This window comes from Oncorhynchus tshawytscha, linkage group LG19 (assembly GCF_018296145.1).
Source record: "Oncorhynchus tshawytscha isolate Ot180627B linkage group LG19, Otsh_v2.0, whole genome shotgun sequence".
Classification (NCBI taxonomy): Eukaryota; Metazoa; Chordata; class Actinopteri; order Salmoniformes; family Salmonidae; genus Oncorhynchus; species Oncorhynchus tshawytscha.
Window position 1 is genome coordinate 21,313,213 of NC_056447.1, and position 16,491 is coordinate 21,329,703.

The 16,491-nt window shown below is 43.1% G+C and overlaps 1 protein-coding gene across 1 annotated transcript in view; it reads left to right on the plus strand.

The window, feature by feature from the left end:
- The first annotated feature begins 7,606 nt into the window (after nucleotides 1-7,606).
- The window catches only part of jph3b (junctophilin 3b), a 46,802-nt gene continuing 37,917 nt past the window's right edge, over nucleotides 7,607-16,491 (plus strand). The window contains 1 exon segment of the mRNA XM_042301461.1: nucleotides 7,607-9,056. Coding sequence (XP_042157395.1) covers nucleotides 8,675-9,056 — 382 coding nt within the window. The 5' untranslated portion in view covers nucleotides 7,607-8,674.

Below are 16,491 nucleotides of genomic sequence, written 5' to 3' on the forward strand. Positions count from 1 at the left end.
TCCCAGGTAAGGGGGTAGTAGCTCTTCGGCTGCATCAGATTCACAACTGTCAGTGTCCATGCTAACTGGGCTAACAACAAATGTACAATTACTAATGCTAGCATTGGATGTGGTCGTGGAAGCACCACCAACTTGTGTCATCGACAGGTGCAGGTGTAGTACTGCTGGTAGTGTCTCTTACTTTTTTGAACCATTTATCAATACTCGAGCAAATCCCTCCAAAACTTTCATTACGCACACCTGGTCCCCATTTCCCTGATTGTAATTGTATAAATGTTCCCTTTGGTTCACCATTGGGCTGTCGATTAGTGGTCCAATGTCCGTTGGTTGTGTGAGTACCTGTGCTTGTTTTGACTTTCGTGCTGCTTGTATTGTGCAGATGATTACGGGTCTCGTCCCGTGTGGTATCATTGTGTGTTACGGGTCTCACCCCGGTGTATGTATTCGAGATACTCCTCACTCTTTTGTTTGGGTTTTAACCCTGTGTTTTGTATACATGTTTGGTTGGTCTTCATCCCCTTGCCTTTACATGGCATGCTGTAATTTGGGTAAATAAAAAAAACATATTACGCATTCCTGTCTCCCGATCCCTTTATGCCAACATGACAAACGGAATGAGCAGCAGCTACATATGGACATTAGTGGAATTCCCACGAGAGAGCAATGGTTAATGTGATTGGATGTTAATTATTTGGCTAGGCTACCTGTATTTGACATTGTGTTATTTCGCTGAAGACTAGATGGTTTCATTTTATTTTTGGCACTGAATCAAGGCTACTCACATGAGAAACTTCACCCAATTGTATTGCCCCGTTAGAAAATATAAATGGACTGTTTGAAAATGTGTTTTTAAATGTGAATCACATTTTTATTTGGCGTACCCCCAACGGAAAAAGTAGGCTTCCAAAAGTACAAGGTTTGCATAACTGTAATGGTATGTGAGAAGTGTAAGTTGTGACTGTGTTAACAATACCAGAGGTCACATGTCAATGTACCCTAATGACCAGTAGATAGAGCACCATTACCCATCTTCCCTGATCGATCATGCTACTTCTGTTCTGCTGCCAACCCTTTAGTATCAAAATTCCAACACACATTCACAAATCTAGATGTATTTGTTAGGGGGTGGTTACAACTAAGATGTGAACTTGATGATCCTCTTAAACAGATGGAAGGTCAAGAGAGTAGGTTTCTGTTTAATGCTGGTCTGTCTCTCCTTGCTGTTATTTCACTTGACAACATAGGAAAACCCTTTGCCGTTGACTGTTTTTGTAAAGTTCCACAGATGCGTTTCAGAGAGGTTCCATTATATAATGTTTGATGATGCGACTGAATCAGCGTGGCCTGTTTTCCCTGACAAGGATGGTGACTGTCATTGAGAGTAGCTATCAGCTGTGTGGCCACCTGGGCCTCCACTTACTCATAGGCGCGTCATGCTTTTGCCCCTTCGGGATCCCCTTGAGTATTAATAAAGTTGTATTGTATGCTTTTGTCAAATCGCTCAAATTCCTTCACAGCCCCATGGCAGGCACACACATACACGTTTGGCATCTGTTGACCCGATTTGGCATACTGCACAGCAGAAAGTATGTGACAATAACTCTGAGTGCTGTATTGTAACTTGAGTGTATTTGTGTTTCAGGGATCCAAGGACAAAAATGTTGGGACATAAGGACTCCCATGAGCCCTAGAAGCCATTTTCAGATGATATCTACCCTTACCCTAACCTTAACACTTATTCTAAACCTAAACGTAACCGTAGCAAGCAGTTGCTTATCAACAGAGTTTGTAGAGCACTTTGTTTATTGCCCCCTCTATCTGTCTGTTCCTCAGTTTGATCCCAGTGTCAGCGTTGTCATTTTGTTCCCCCTGTCCAGACGCTGTCAGTGTTTTGTTTCATGTCTGTTATTTATTAAATGTTCACTCCCTGTACTTGCTTCTCGTCTCTCAGCATCTGTCCTTACTCTGATTCAGAGGGGTTGCGTTAAATGAGGAAGACTCATTCAGTTGTACAACTGACTAGGTATCCCCTTTCCCCTTTCCCTTTACCTTACACTCCCAATCACGGCCAGTTGTGTTACAGCTCAGGATTGAACCAGGGTCTGAATTTTAGGCAGTTTCAAAAATGACATGTTAATAGATTATATTTAACTAAATGAAAGGAGATCATATTTGGTGTGACCACCCTGTGTAGGAGGAATACACCTGGGTGAGGAACAGCCAAACTCAGCTAACAAGGTGATGGAAGACTTGCGGCCAAAAAGCCATACCTCCGACGTGGAAACAAGGCCAATCAACTCAACTATGCACGAAAACACAAGAACTGGGGTGCATAAAAATGGCACCAGGTGCTCTGGACTGATGAGTCAAAATTTGAAATATTTGGCTGTAGCAGAAGGCAGTTTGTTTGCTGGAGAGCGGTACACAAATGAGTGTCTGCAGGCAACAGTGAAGCATGGTGGAGGTTCCTTGCAAGTTTGGGGCTTAATTTCTGCAAAAGGAGTGGGGGATTTGATCAGAATTAATGGTCTCAATGCTGAAAAGTACAGGCAGATACTTATCCATCATGCAATACAATCAGGGAGTCATCTGATTGGCCCCAAATGTATTCTGCAGCATGACAACTACCCCAAACATAGTTCTTAATAACTTTCGTTGTATCTTCAGCGTAAAGAAGAACAAGGAGTCCTGGAGGTGATGGTATGGCCCCCACGGAGCCCTGATCTCAACATCAAGTCTGTCTGGGATTACATGAAGAGGGAGAAGCATTGGAGGCTGCCTAAATCCTCAGAAGAACTGTGGTTAGTTCTCCAAGATGTTTGGGCCAACCTACCTGCCGAGTTCCTTCAAAAACTGTGTGCAAGTGTACCTAGAAGAATTGAGGCTGTTTTGAAGTATGGATTTGATGTAGATTATTCTTCTGTTCACTCACTTTGCATTTTGTTAATTGATAAATACAATTAACATGTCTATTTTTGAAAGCATTCTTACTTTACAGCATTTTTTCACACCTGCCTAAAACTTCTGCGACGTACTATATATATATAAGAGAGAGAGAGAGAGAGACGACTGGGGCAGCTCTAGCAGGGCAGAAATTTGATGAACTGACTAGTTGGAAAGGTGGCATCCTATGACATTGCCACATTGAAAGTTACTGAGCTTTTCAGTAAGGTCATTCTACTTACAATGTTTGTTTATGGAGGTTACATGGCTGGGTGCTCGATTTTTATACACCTGTCAGCAAACGGTGTGGCTGAAATAGCAGAATCCACTCATTTGAAGGGGTGTTTACATTTGTATATATGCTGTATATACTTGTTTTTTTTTACTCAGTTGGGGTCTCAACTTACAGCTGCAAGTTAGCACTTTCTCTAAAAGTGTACTATTCTATCTTGAACCTAAAAGGGTTCTTTGGCTGTCCCCATAGGAGAAACATTTGAAGAACCCTTTTTGGTTCCAGGTAGAACCCTTTCCTATGGGGACAGCAGAACAACCCTTTTGAAAAAATATTTTTATAAGAGTGTAGAATACACAAGGTGCAATTTCAATTAGACCATCTCAGCAAAGATTTTTAGATTGGTAAATTAGTCTAGCGGCCAGCTATCTAAATTTAGTAATCATGGTCGAATTACTGGCCGACGGGCACCTGTTGATTTTTATAGTCAGTCTCAGTCAGATATCACATTATAAACTGCAAACATTTCACCACCCTATGGCAAAATGTGTAGAACAACATTTAAAAATGATCTCTGCTGTCAAGAGGGGGTGTTGCTGAAATGTTTTGGGTGGAAATGGGGTGGGGGGGGTGGTGTCAGTCCTCTCAGTCTATTTATTCCCAGCTCAGCTCAGTCTGATCTCATCCCAGGTAATTGACTGGATAAACACATCGCCAACATGCCAGCTGAGTGTGTGATAGGGAGAGACATGGCGATTGGATAAGCGGGAGGGCGGAGTCAGCGAAACACTGGGCGCAACTAAAGAGAGACTAAAGGAGGACATTGTGTAAAGCAATTCTCCTTCACTGTGTCACAGAGATGTTTAACTCAGCATCCTCTCTCTCTATATCTTTCAATGAAGTCCCAACTTTGGATGTTAATATATCATGTCCTGACATTAAACGTAGGTTCAAAATGGGGATTTAAGAAGACCTGTTTTCTCATTTAAGTATCGTATGTCAATGTTATTCATCTGATGTCATATCAAACCGATGTCCATATATTATTAGTACTATGTGGGTTTACTGAAGGTGATAAAAATGTATGTGTATTTGTCACACGCTTCGTAAACAACAGGTAGAGTAACAGTGAAGTGCTTACGGGTCCCAACAATGCAGAGAGAAGAAAAACAGAAATAATAGAAAGATAATGACGCAAGGAATAAATCAAATCAAATTGTATTGGTCACAAACCAGTGTTTAGCAGATGTTATTGCGGGTTGTAGCTGTCACGACTTCCGCCGAAGTCGGTTCCTCTCCTTGTTCGGGCAGCGTTCGGTGGTCGACGTCACCGGATTTCTAGCCATCGCCGATCCACCTTTCATTTTTCCATTTGTCTTGTCTTGTTTTGCTGCACACCTGGTTTTAATTCCCTCAGTATTAGACGTGTATATAACCCTCTGTTCCCCCCCATGTCTGTGTGTGGAATTGTTTGTGGTTTCGTGTATGTTTATGCTAGACTGGTTTGCGCTGGGTTATGTCAACCCATATTGTGTTTAGTGTTCTTAGTGCCGTGTGTTTTGTTCGCCCAAATAAAAGGCTCCTTTGGCTACCCAACTTCTTCTCTCCTGTGCCTGACTCCCTTACAGCCAGTTACACATACCTAACAGCAGCAAAATGCTTGTGCTTCTAGCTCCGACAGCGCAGTAATATCGCCACATATACCCAAAATACACGTAAATCTAAGTAAGGAATGGATTAAGAATGTATATACATGTATGTCAGAGCGACATTGGACTAAGATACAGTGGTATAGAATACAGTATATACATATGAGATGTGGCGGAGATCTTTGTGGGCTATACTCAGCCTTGTCTCAGGATGGTAAGTTGGTGGTTGAAGATATCCCTCTAGTGGTGTGGGGGCTGTGATTTGGCAAAGTGGGTGGGGTTATATCCTTCCTGTTTGGCCCTGTCCGGGGGTGTCCTCGGATGGGGCCACAGTGTCTCCTGACCCCTCCTGTCTCAGCCTCCAGTATTTATGCTGCAGTAGTTTGCGTCGGGGGGCTAGGGTCAGTTTGTTATATCTGGAGTACTTCTCCTGTCCTATTCGGTGTCCTGTGTGAATTTAAGTGTGCTCTCTCTAATTCTCTCTTTCTCTCTCTTGGAGGACCTGAGCCCTAGAACCATGCCTCAGGACTACCTGACATGATGACTCCTTGCTGTCCCCAGTCCACCTGGCCGTGCTGCTGCTCCAGTTTCAACTGTTCTGCCTTATTATTATTCGACCATGCTGGCCATTTATGAACATTTGAACATCTTGGCCATGTTCTGTTATAATCTCCACCCGGCACAGCCAGAAGAGGACTGGCCACCCCACATAGCCTGGTTCCTCTCTAGGTTTCTTCCTAGGTTTTGGCCTTTCTAGGAAGTTTTTCCTAGCCACCGTGCTTCTACACCTGCATTGCTTGCTGTTTGGGGTTTTAGGCTGTGTTTCTGTACAGCACTTTGAGATATCAGCTGATGGGCTATATAAATACATTTGATTTGAGATGTGTGACGCAATATTTACACACAATTAAAGTGACTAAGATACCGTAGAATAGTATAGTGTGCAGTTTACACATATGAGATGAGTAATGCAAGATATGGAGACATTATTAAAGTGGCTAGTTGCTTGGCCACGCAGTCATAGGTGAAGAGGGAGTACAGGAGGGGCTGAGCATGCACCCTTGTGGGGCCCCTGTGTTGAGGATCAGCAAAGGGGTGTTGTTTCCTATCTTAACCACCTGAGGGTGACCCATCAGGAAGTCCAGGACCCAGTTGCACAGGGCAGGGTACAGACCCATGGCCTCGAGCTTGATGATGAGCTTGGAGGGTACTACGTTGTTGAATGCTAAGCTGTAGTCAATGAACAGTATTCTTACATAGGTATGCCTCTTGATTACATGGGACAGAGCAGTGTGCAGGCAATTACATCGTCTGTGGATCTATTGGGGCGATAAGCAAATTGAAGTGGTTCTAGGCTGGCAGGTAAGGTGGAGGTGATATGATCCTTGACAAGTCTCTCAAAGCAATTCATGATGACAGGTGAGGGCTACTATGAGTAATGATAACTGGGCTATATATATATTTTTTTTTAACCTTTATTTAACTAGGCAAGTCAGTTAAGAACCAATTGCCTTGTTCAGGGGCAGAACGACAGATTTTTATCTTGTCAGCTCGGGGATTCGATCTTGCAACCTTTCGGTTACTGGTCCAACACTCTAACCACTAACCACTAGGCTACCTGCCACCCCATACATGGGGTACAAGTACTGAGTCGATGTGCAGGGGTATGAGATAATTTAGGTAGATACAGTATGTACATATAGGCAAGGGTAAAATGACTCAGCAACAGGATATATAATAAGCAGTAGCAGCAGCATATGTGATGAGTCTAAGGAGTTCCCACAAGGGAAGGGAAAAGGTGAGAGGAGGAGAGTGCATAGATGCGAGACGGAATGCAACAAACAAAGGGATAATGCTGTTATGCAGCTTGCATGTGATCAGGGGTGTATTCATTCTGCCGATTCTGTTGAAAGCCGTTTCATAAACGGAAGCAAACGGAACGGTGATAAACATACCTGAATTTGTCCAGTAGAAACTCTTCTTTGCAACTGTAGAACTAATGATTACACCCTAAATCAGCTAGATGCAGGCAAGAGTGTGAAAGGCGGTATTGAATGTGTCAATGTCTGTCTCATTGACTACTCAAATTTCTCTCGACCTGTGCACTTACGTTATAAACTTTAATTTGTAGGCTAGGTTGTAGCAACCTAATGATGGGTATAGGGAAAATGTTAGCATCATGTAGTAGCCTAAACCTATCGATGTTACATTGAGCTGGGTGAGTGGGATATGAATGGCAGTAGTGGTGTGGACCATGTTAATTTCTTACTGATGTGGACACCAAGGACCTGCTCCACTACAGCCTCTTCGATGTGGATGGGGGCATGCTCAGCCGTCCATTTCCTGTAGTCCCCGAATCTCACAATGAAACAGAATTGTGGTGAATACAATCTTACCACAAGTACGAATGCTGTCTAATAAACTATCGTATAAACAGATTTAACCGTCTCTATCTATTACCTTATAATTTGAGTACATGTTGATGAATCATGTTTTTATTCACAGACCAGAGATGGAGAGGTCAAAGGAGCTAAAGGCTTAAGAAAGCAAATAAAAAAACATCTCTACTCTTCAGGAGAGCAAAAGAGAGAGGAGACAGAGGCTTGGATCTTATGCTGCCTCTGTCTCTTTAAAAACAGGAGCATGCAATCTCTGCTCTTCAGGGCAGTAAAAGAGAGAGGAGAGAGAGGCTTGGATCTTATGCTGCCTCTGTCTCTTTAAAAACAGGAGCACGCATGTGAGGGGGAGGGGGTGTTGGCTAGTTGGAACAGTCCTCCTCTAATGAGGAGATTTGAGAGACACAGGAGAGAGAGAGAGAGAGAGAGAGAGAGACCCAACCATAAGGAGAAAGGGGGAAATGAGATGACAACAGAATGCAGGCTGTGATACATAACAGAGCATGATGTATTGAATCAAAGGAAAAGGATAAATAAATCTGGATTTCTCACCGGCAAGGGAGCAAGAATAAAAGCATCAGTATCGCTAAACCACTTAAGGACGTGGATTAAAAAAGAGAGAGGGAAAGGGAAAGGAGAGGAGGAAAATAATCAGATCACTTGTTTATTTTCATGGTCCGTGTGCGCACTTGCTGTCGGTGAGAGTGTGCATATGTGTGTGCGCATATGGGAAGAGACTGCATTGCTGTTCACTAGCAGAGGCATCAGGAGAGAACCAAGCTGAATCCCTCTTTTTTCTTTCTCTCTCTCTATTTCTGTGTTGCACTGTGTGGCAGGAGCATGTTGGGTGGGTTGAGTACAAACGACAAGCTGAGCTAGCCAAAAGAGATGGACCTGTAACGCTGTAAATGCTGTTGGATCTGGCCAGTGGCTGTGTGGGATCCCAGGTTTCTAGGTGGAGCCTGGTGGTCTTCAGCTGCTAGGGAGAGTTAAAGCTAAAAGCCCCAGAGAGGAGGAGGCACAAGTATCTGGGAGTGTGCCGGCAGTGGGGCCCTGCGTGGAGGGAGGGGGCCTGAACCTAAACCCCAAAGAAAAGGAGTTTGCTGCGTTTGTGTTGGCAGGGAGGACGCATGGCTGGCGTGGGCCTTCCCCCTTCTGTGAGCTGCAGCTGTAGGAGATTGGACCGGGAGTGAAAGTGAACCAAACCTCCAGGATAATGGTTTGAAGAGGTTCCCGCTGCTCCTCCCTGGCCTGACAGGAGGGACCCTACACTCTGGGGGTCTATTTAGCTTTTTCCTCTTTTTATTTTTCTCTTTAAGTCAACCCGGGGGATTTGTTTGGGTGTCTTCCTCCCCCCCACACCTCATCATCATCACTAACCCCACCTCCATCTCTGTTTTTAGTTTGTTTTCTTTTTTTGAGATTTGGGGGATTTGCCAAAACCTATTTCATGCATGTCCACTGGGGGCAGGTTCAACTTTGATGATGGGGGGTCATACTGTGGGGGGTGGGAGGAAGGCAAAGCCCACGGCCATGGCATCTGTACTGGGCCGAAGGGCCAAGGCGAGTACTCAGGGTCCTGGAGCCATGGCTTTGAGGTGGTGGGGGTGTACACATGGCCCAGTGGGAACACCTACCAGGGCACCTGGGCGCAGGGCAAGCGCCATGGGATTGGAATGGAGAACAAGGGCAAGTGGGTGTATAAGGGGGAGTGGACAAGTGGATTTAAGGGACGCTACGGCCTCAGGGAGAGCACCGGCACCAGCGGGAAGTACGAGGGGACCTGGAACAACGGTCTTCAGGACGGATACGGCACTGAGACCTACTCTGATGGAGGTAAGACCCAGTCCCAGACCCAGACTGAGCCATGTTTAATGGGTGAGTACCCTCTGTGTAAAGCATCAACATATGGATTTTGAGATACAGACCAGCAGGCCCATTCTTCAGAGTGAGTTGACAGTATTCGGGGAAACCTAGGTGCTAGGTGTCCCCACCCCACCCCCTCCACCACACACACACATAATCTAAATGTCTCCTGCTTCATTCTTCTCCTATCTCTCAGACACTCTCTAATCTCTCTTTCTCCGTCCATCTGTCAATTGGGAAAGCAGATCCCTCTCCCCTGCTCGTGCTGCAGTGGGAGAGACATTCCGAGGCCCAAATTAAGGCCACCGGACTCCGCATGCAGCCTGAGAGAGATTTCAGGTCACCCCCAAAGCATAGGGAACAAGCAGACAGACAGATTTCATGGTAAACCTGGCTGGGAGGCCATAAATACACACCTTGAAGCTGACAGTGATGAGAGTCTGGAAGTCCTTACTCTACCTCAAATTCACACACACACTCTCTTTACTAAGGTGGATTTCAGAACCCTTCAGATATATTTATCAAAACACTTCCTTTAGCAAGGCAACGGTACTTAAAACAATCACACAGTCAAAGGGCATGACGGTCTGTAGAATATTTTGATTTCTTCTGGTGAAACCTCCTGGTGCAACATCATAGTCTTAGAACAGAAGGTTCTATCTAGAACCTAAAAGGGTTGTCCAATGGATTGTCCCTATAGGAGAACCCTTTGAAGAATCCTTTTGGGTTCCATGGAGAAGCCAAAAAGGTTCTACATCAGTGGAGGTTGCTGAGGGGAGGATGGCTCATAATGATGGCTGGAATGGAGCGAATGGCATCAAACAAATAGAAACCAGCCATTACCACGAGACCGTCCTCCCCAATTAAGGTGCCACCAACCTCCTGTGTTCTACATGTAAGGTTTTTTTTTTTCTCTAATTTGATTTTGAATTCTCTTGTATTTCTCTTGTATATATTTATAAAATGTGTGAAATTGTAAAATGCAGGGCTCCCTTGGTCTCAATGGGTATCCTTGTTAAAAATAGTAGAACCATTTTCACAGAGGGTTCTACATAGAACCAAAAAGTGTTCTACCTGGAACCAAAGAGTGTTCTAGCTGGAACCAAAAAGTGTTACCCTATGGAGACAACGAGGAACCCTTATGGAACCCTTTTTTCTAAGAGTACATTGTTAAAGTTATATAACTCTCTAGCACCAGAACCTTACACAACTATGCACCCAACCAACAGCCCAATGAACACTGGCTGAGTCAGGAGAGGAGGCTAATGAGGACAGAATATGCAGAATAGATATGACACAGACGATATCCACAATGATAACAGTTCCAGTGTCCGCTCTGAAGTGAGCACCAGGCCAGCGAGGCTTTGTTATAATGAAATGAGTATGAGGCATAAGATAAAGAAAGGGATTTGGAGAAGACAGACTGGTAGATGAAGATGGAAAAGCATACGATAGAATAGTGTACTATTTTCATATGAGAGACACTCCAGAGAAACTTCAAATATACAGTATTCATTATGTAACACTTCAATGTGTTCGTAAATCAGTCAGTGTCTTTAAAATACTCCAGTATACTCTTCCTGTCTGAAGGCTTCAGCATTTTATGCCCAACAACAATTGCTATCAGTTGATTACACCATCTAACATTGACAATAAGAAAGTCTTGCATTCTACCCCCGAACTTTGCTCACACCCTGCTTATCATACCACTCCTCAGGAGAAGGATCTATGCCCGGAGCAGTTGTTTTTCTCTATATTTATATCTGTCTACCTCGTTCCACTGCATTACAGCAGTGGCGCCTCTGTCTCTGTACAGCAAGTTGCTGTGGGAACGCACACAGACATGCAGCAGGGCTGCGTGTCACAGGGGACTCAGTGTTGCTCACTCTGATTGGCTGGCTGACTCTGCTAATGTTGTTTACTTACTTGAGCAGTGAGCGCTTATCTGGCTGCTACATCATAATCACAGAAGAAAGTGACAGAGAGGGGGAGACAAAGATACAGAGGTTACAGTAGCATTGTCTTTGCTCTCAGGAGGAGTTAGAAATGGTATACTGTCAATGGCCATGGAATGAGGAACCCATCCAAGGAGCTATCTAAGGAGAACACTACAACAGTGCCTCTAAAAGAGAAGTTACTACATGTCATGTAGTGTTTTTGATGGTTGTTGACACTCCACCTTGATTGCTGATTAGCACATCTGTGATTGGGAGTAAAGCAAACTCACTGTACTGGGAGCTACAGGAAACTGTCCTGACAGTTGTTTCTGGATATGAGTCAATATTACAGTGCAGTAGCCTGTATGATTTGACCCCTGACCTACATACTGAACCATCATGGTTGTTTAGAAATGGTTTGTGCCCTGTAGAGATGAGGAGGGGCCTAATTTTGTAGATGGCCAGGCGATTTAGGTGATTATATCCTTGGGCAAGGTGTGTTATCTAAGTTACTGAGGTAATCTTTTTGCTGTTGAAACAGATTATGTTAATGAGACCAAAGAGACACCAAGAGCAGTTCCTCAAAATGATGAACACGATGTGAACAAACGTTAGTGATGTCCCAATTCAATTTTTTGAGGGGAATTAACGTTCAAATCATAATTCAAATTTTTAGGATGTTTCTATGAGTTAAATAATCCTTAAATGGACAAATCTAAGACTGGGGTACATCATCGCCTCTCAAAAACGAAATCCCTTAACCGGATAACATCTGTAGTCGATTTAAGCTTACTGAGAGATTTAGCTTTTAAACTGCAGCTCATTTTGAATGTTGCCGTTTCTCTAGCAGTTTCGCTAGCTGTAGTCTGTCCTGGATTGCAGTCTGTCTGTGTCTGTTCTAGCCAGCTCTTCTATGGTTGTCTTGCAAGCAGAGTGACATCAAACATTCCCATAGCCACATGATGCTCCTGTTTCAGAAGATGACACACACATTACGAAAGTAGCACCTGCTTTACAGTCCAGATCTATCTTACAACACTGCTGTAGTGTGTCTCCTGTTCTGTCCCATGCACATTACTCTGTGTTTCTCTCTCACACAATCACACACAAACACACTCAAATCTGATCTGCAAGTGCTGAATTGATGAAATATAAAAATGTTAATAATTCATGAAAGAGTTCATCCAAACACACTTTTTGCCATCCTTAACTCCAGTTTGAATATCCTCTGTTATGAATTGTACACACTATGCGGTCGAGGGCTTTGTGTTGCATATTGGAGGGGTCCAGGTCAATTGGTTCCAGGGTCAACACCCTGGGAGTGCAGGGGCGGACTTCGAGGTAGCCTACGTTTGCTCTGTTTGGTGGGTGTGGCTTGAAGTAATGAGTGACATATTTGAAGGGCAGCGGTGTATTTTGAACCCACAGCCCAACCCCCTTCCGGGTTTTTCAACTGGTCGTTCAGAACATCACTGTTTCCCTTTAATTGAACGTTGCATTAAAACAATTTGTCCTGAACACAGCTCTGGTGTCTTTTCTACTCCAAAGTTAATGAAAATAAAATGATGGTAAGGCCATTAAAAGGTCATTTCCCCCTCCAAAAATGAGGCTAACAACATATAAGCATGATCACCTGGAGCCCAACTGATGCAGCATAGTGGCTGAACCATAGGGTTGTCCATCTGTATTTGTGCTAATCATTAGCTAGATCAAGTGCTTCCTAAACCCGTTCAGTCATGGCCCCCTTTCATCATGGGAGGAACAGCATCTGCTGAAAAATATTATAAAGGAGAAATAAACCATCGAACCGCTGTGCAATGTCACAGGCATCCCTATCAATGAAAACTAAGGTGGGCCAATTTCTTTTCTCAGTTGAAATCAAATGTAAAGGTGGTTCTAAAGCATTCTTAGGGTGATTATTAGGTTGCATTAACATGATGAGTGCTTTCCCCACAAAAATGTTGGCCTTCAAATGTGTTTTCTAAACATAAATATGGAGGATGGGTTGCTGCTGCTGATGGTCAGAGTCTGTGAGACAGGCATGCTGCCTCTGGCTGGGGGGAGAATTAAAATCAAATCAAATTGTATTTGTCACATGAGCGGTATACAACTGGTGTAGACTTTTCCATGAAATGCTTGCTTAAGAACCCTTTCCAACTAGGCAGAGTTTAAATATAGTAATAAAAATAGTAACACATTAGATATAAATTTAGATACACAAGAATGGAGCTTTATACAGGGAGTACCAGTACCAGATCAAAGTGCAGAGAGGTACGAGGTATTTGAGGGACATGTACATGAAACAGGCTTGCTTGAGCCTACTGCTTGAGGTTCAGAGAAACAGCCCTTCTCTAATTCTGTAGCCTTCTAGAAACCAGTTGTTTCAAAGTTTATAATACTACCAAATTTGACTTTGAACTCACATAATTTTACCTAATATAACCGTTACCAATTATCAGTCATTTTGAGAAATACCGCTCACAATATAGTGGCACAGCAGAAGAGCGCTTCATTGGTTTATAGTTAATCCATGAGGAGCTCTTTGATCAGGGGATGAAATACTATAAAGCAAAAAGAAGTTGCTGCTGGATAGTAAACACTGCGGAACAGCCTTTGTGTAAACAAAGTCAAAGCACTCTTATTTAAAAGCCTTTCATTTATTATGATCACGAACCCCCTGTCCCCCACCGCAAGTTATGCGCCTGTATGCGGCCTATTACAGTGGGCTCCAAAATTACTGGCACCCCTGACTGGCAATGCACAAACAATACTTAAACAAATATAAGCAGTTTAATTACAGAGAGAAACTTAAAATACCAACATGTGAGAAATGCTGTACTTTATTAATGTTTCAATGGAACCAACCAAAATCATTAAATTATTTAATACAAAATAAATTTAACCAAAATCAAGTTTTCATAATTATTGGCACTCCTCATTTAGTACTTAGTGCAACCACCTCTGGCAAGGATAACAGCATGGAGTCTTTTCCTGTAATGTTTGACAAGGTTAAGGAACACATTTGGAGGGATTTTGGACCATTCCTCTATGCAGATCCTTTCAAGATCCTTCACAATCTTGGGATTGCGCTTATCAACTGCCCTCTTCCACTCAGCCCACAGGTATTCGTTTGGATTTAGGTCCGGCGACTGAGATGACCATGGCAGAACATTGATTTTGTTGTCACAGAACCATTTCTGTGTGGATCTTGAGGTATGTTTTGGGTCATTGTCTTGTTGGAAAGTCCACCTACGGCCAAGTCCCAGCCTTCTGGCAGAGGCAACCAGATTGTCAGCCAAAATTGCCTGATACTTGGTAGAATTCATTATGCCATCAATCTTAACCAGTGCCCCTGGACCTCTGGAATTAAAACAGCCCCAAAACATCACTGACCCCCCCTCCATATTTCACCGTGGGTATGAGGTGCCTCTCCTTGTATGCATCTCTGTTTCGATGCCAAACATGCCGATGCTGTATCTGACCAAAACGTTCCATTTTGGTCTCATCTGACCAGAGCACCTTCCAGTCATACTTTAAATGACGTTTGACAAACTCCAAGCGCTTGCGTCTGTGTCTTGGGGCTTTCATCTCGCAACCCTTCCAAAGAGCCTGTGGATGTGGAGGTGGCGTCTGATGGTGCTTTTTGAAACCTGGTGACCCCAAGACACCACCAAGGCCTGCAATTCTTTCACAGTGATTCTTGGGGATTTTGTTGCTTCTCTCACCATCCTCCTTCCTATCCTGGGGAACAAAATGCATTTGCCTCCTCTACCCGTGAGGTTTTCAACTGCTCCATATCTTTTGAATTGTCTAATAATTGCCCTGACAGTGCTCAGTGGTATACTCAATTGTTTGTGGATCTTCCTGTAGCCATTACCAGATTTATGAAGGTTTATGACCATCTGTCTCTTTTGAACTGCTAGTTCTTTTGTTTTCTTCATGGTGTTGGATGACAAAGGGATATTGCATGTGTGTTACCTCATTTTTATACTCTAGTGAAACCGGAAGTGATGTAATGGCTCAATATAATTCCTTAAGACTTAGATCAACTTAAATAAGTGGAATTTAATTTGTGGTTTAATTTTGGTAGATATGATTTACAATAATCTTTAAGGGTGCCATTAATTGTGAAACCTTGATTTGGAGGACATTGATTTTTAATTAAATCACTAAATTATTTTGTTTGGTTCCATTGAAACATTATTAAAGTACAGTATTTCTCACATATTGGTATTTTGAGTTTCTCTCTGTAATTATATTGTTTATATTTGTTTAAGCATTGTTTGTGCAGTGCCAGTCAGGGGTGCCAGTAATTCTGGAGCCCACTGTATATCAAAATGAGAGCCATCATTTGATTACAGGTTGAGTAAACTTGGAAAAAGTAATGCAATCTCGATTGGAAGGAATATACAAACAGCCAAGTTCAGCCTAAAAACAGAACAACGCACATTGTTAAATACACTATAATAAATTATGTTTTGGCGCATAATCAAATCAGGGTTGCTGTGATGTGTCCGCGTCTCTGATCTTTCCGCGTTTAACCATTTGTGCTGCCGCCTGTACTGCTGTTCTAACGCATCTCGCAGCACTCCGGATGAAAACCTCCATCGAATTCGTTTTGACATGTGAGTTGCAGAGTCCATAGAAAACTAAAGATTCTTAGAAGATTATTGTAGGCTAAATGCATTACATACTAGGTCTTAATGTGAACAAGCTGTGCATGAAAACGACGGAAAGTGTTTTCGGGTGCGTTTCTTTCAAAATGTTAGCTGTTTTCATGGCTGTGGGGAAATTAAATAATATGCTCCCTGATTATTAACTCGACCGAGAGATGCCTCCACAATGCAGAATTTTCTACTACGCCCGAGTTAACCGATGAAACGACTTACTGTAGCTTCATTCTGAAATGAAATAGGTTTTCCGACTTCCTGATCGAGCTGTAAGGGCACATAGCCCGTGGGAAACTGTTCAGGCAAACCACAGATGAACGTGCATCCATCCACCCACCCCCACAAAGAGAACGTTTAATTAACACCATGGAGTTTATAACGGCTACGTACTGTACGGATGACACGATTCAAGTAGGCCTGCTTATAACATGTTTTGCTTGATGTGAAATGATTCATGACATGCTTTTTATGTCAATTTCAATGAAAGGAAAAGGAAAATGTCACTGACATTTCAGGGGCGAGTAATACCTTTAATCTAATCAACACACATTTGTTCAAAGTTTATACAGATACTGCATTTTTCTCTGCTAGATGTGACATTGGATTTAATTTATGTATATAATCCATGTTCATGTGTGATGCACCAGACATTATAGCCTAGCCTAGCTATGCTGGACTAATGACTGTAGTGAGATACAAGTCCTAATGGGGAGATTCCCATGGAGTCAATGGATCCCCAAAGACTCTCATGAGAGAGAGAGAGACATCCATCCCTTCCCTACTTTCTTTATGCTTGAC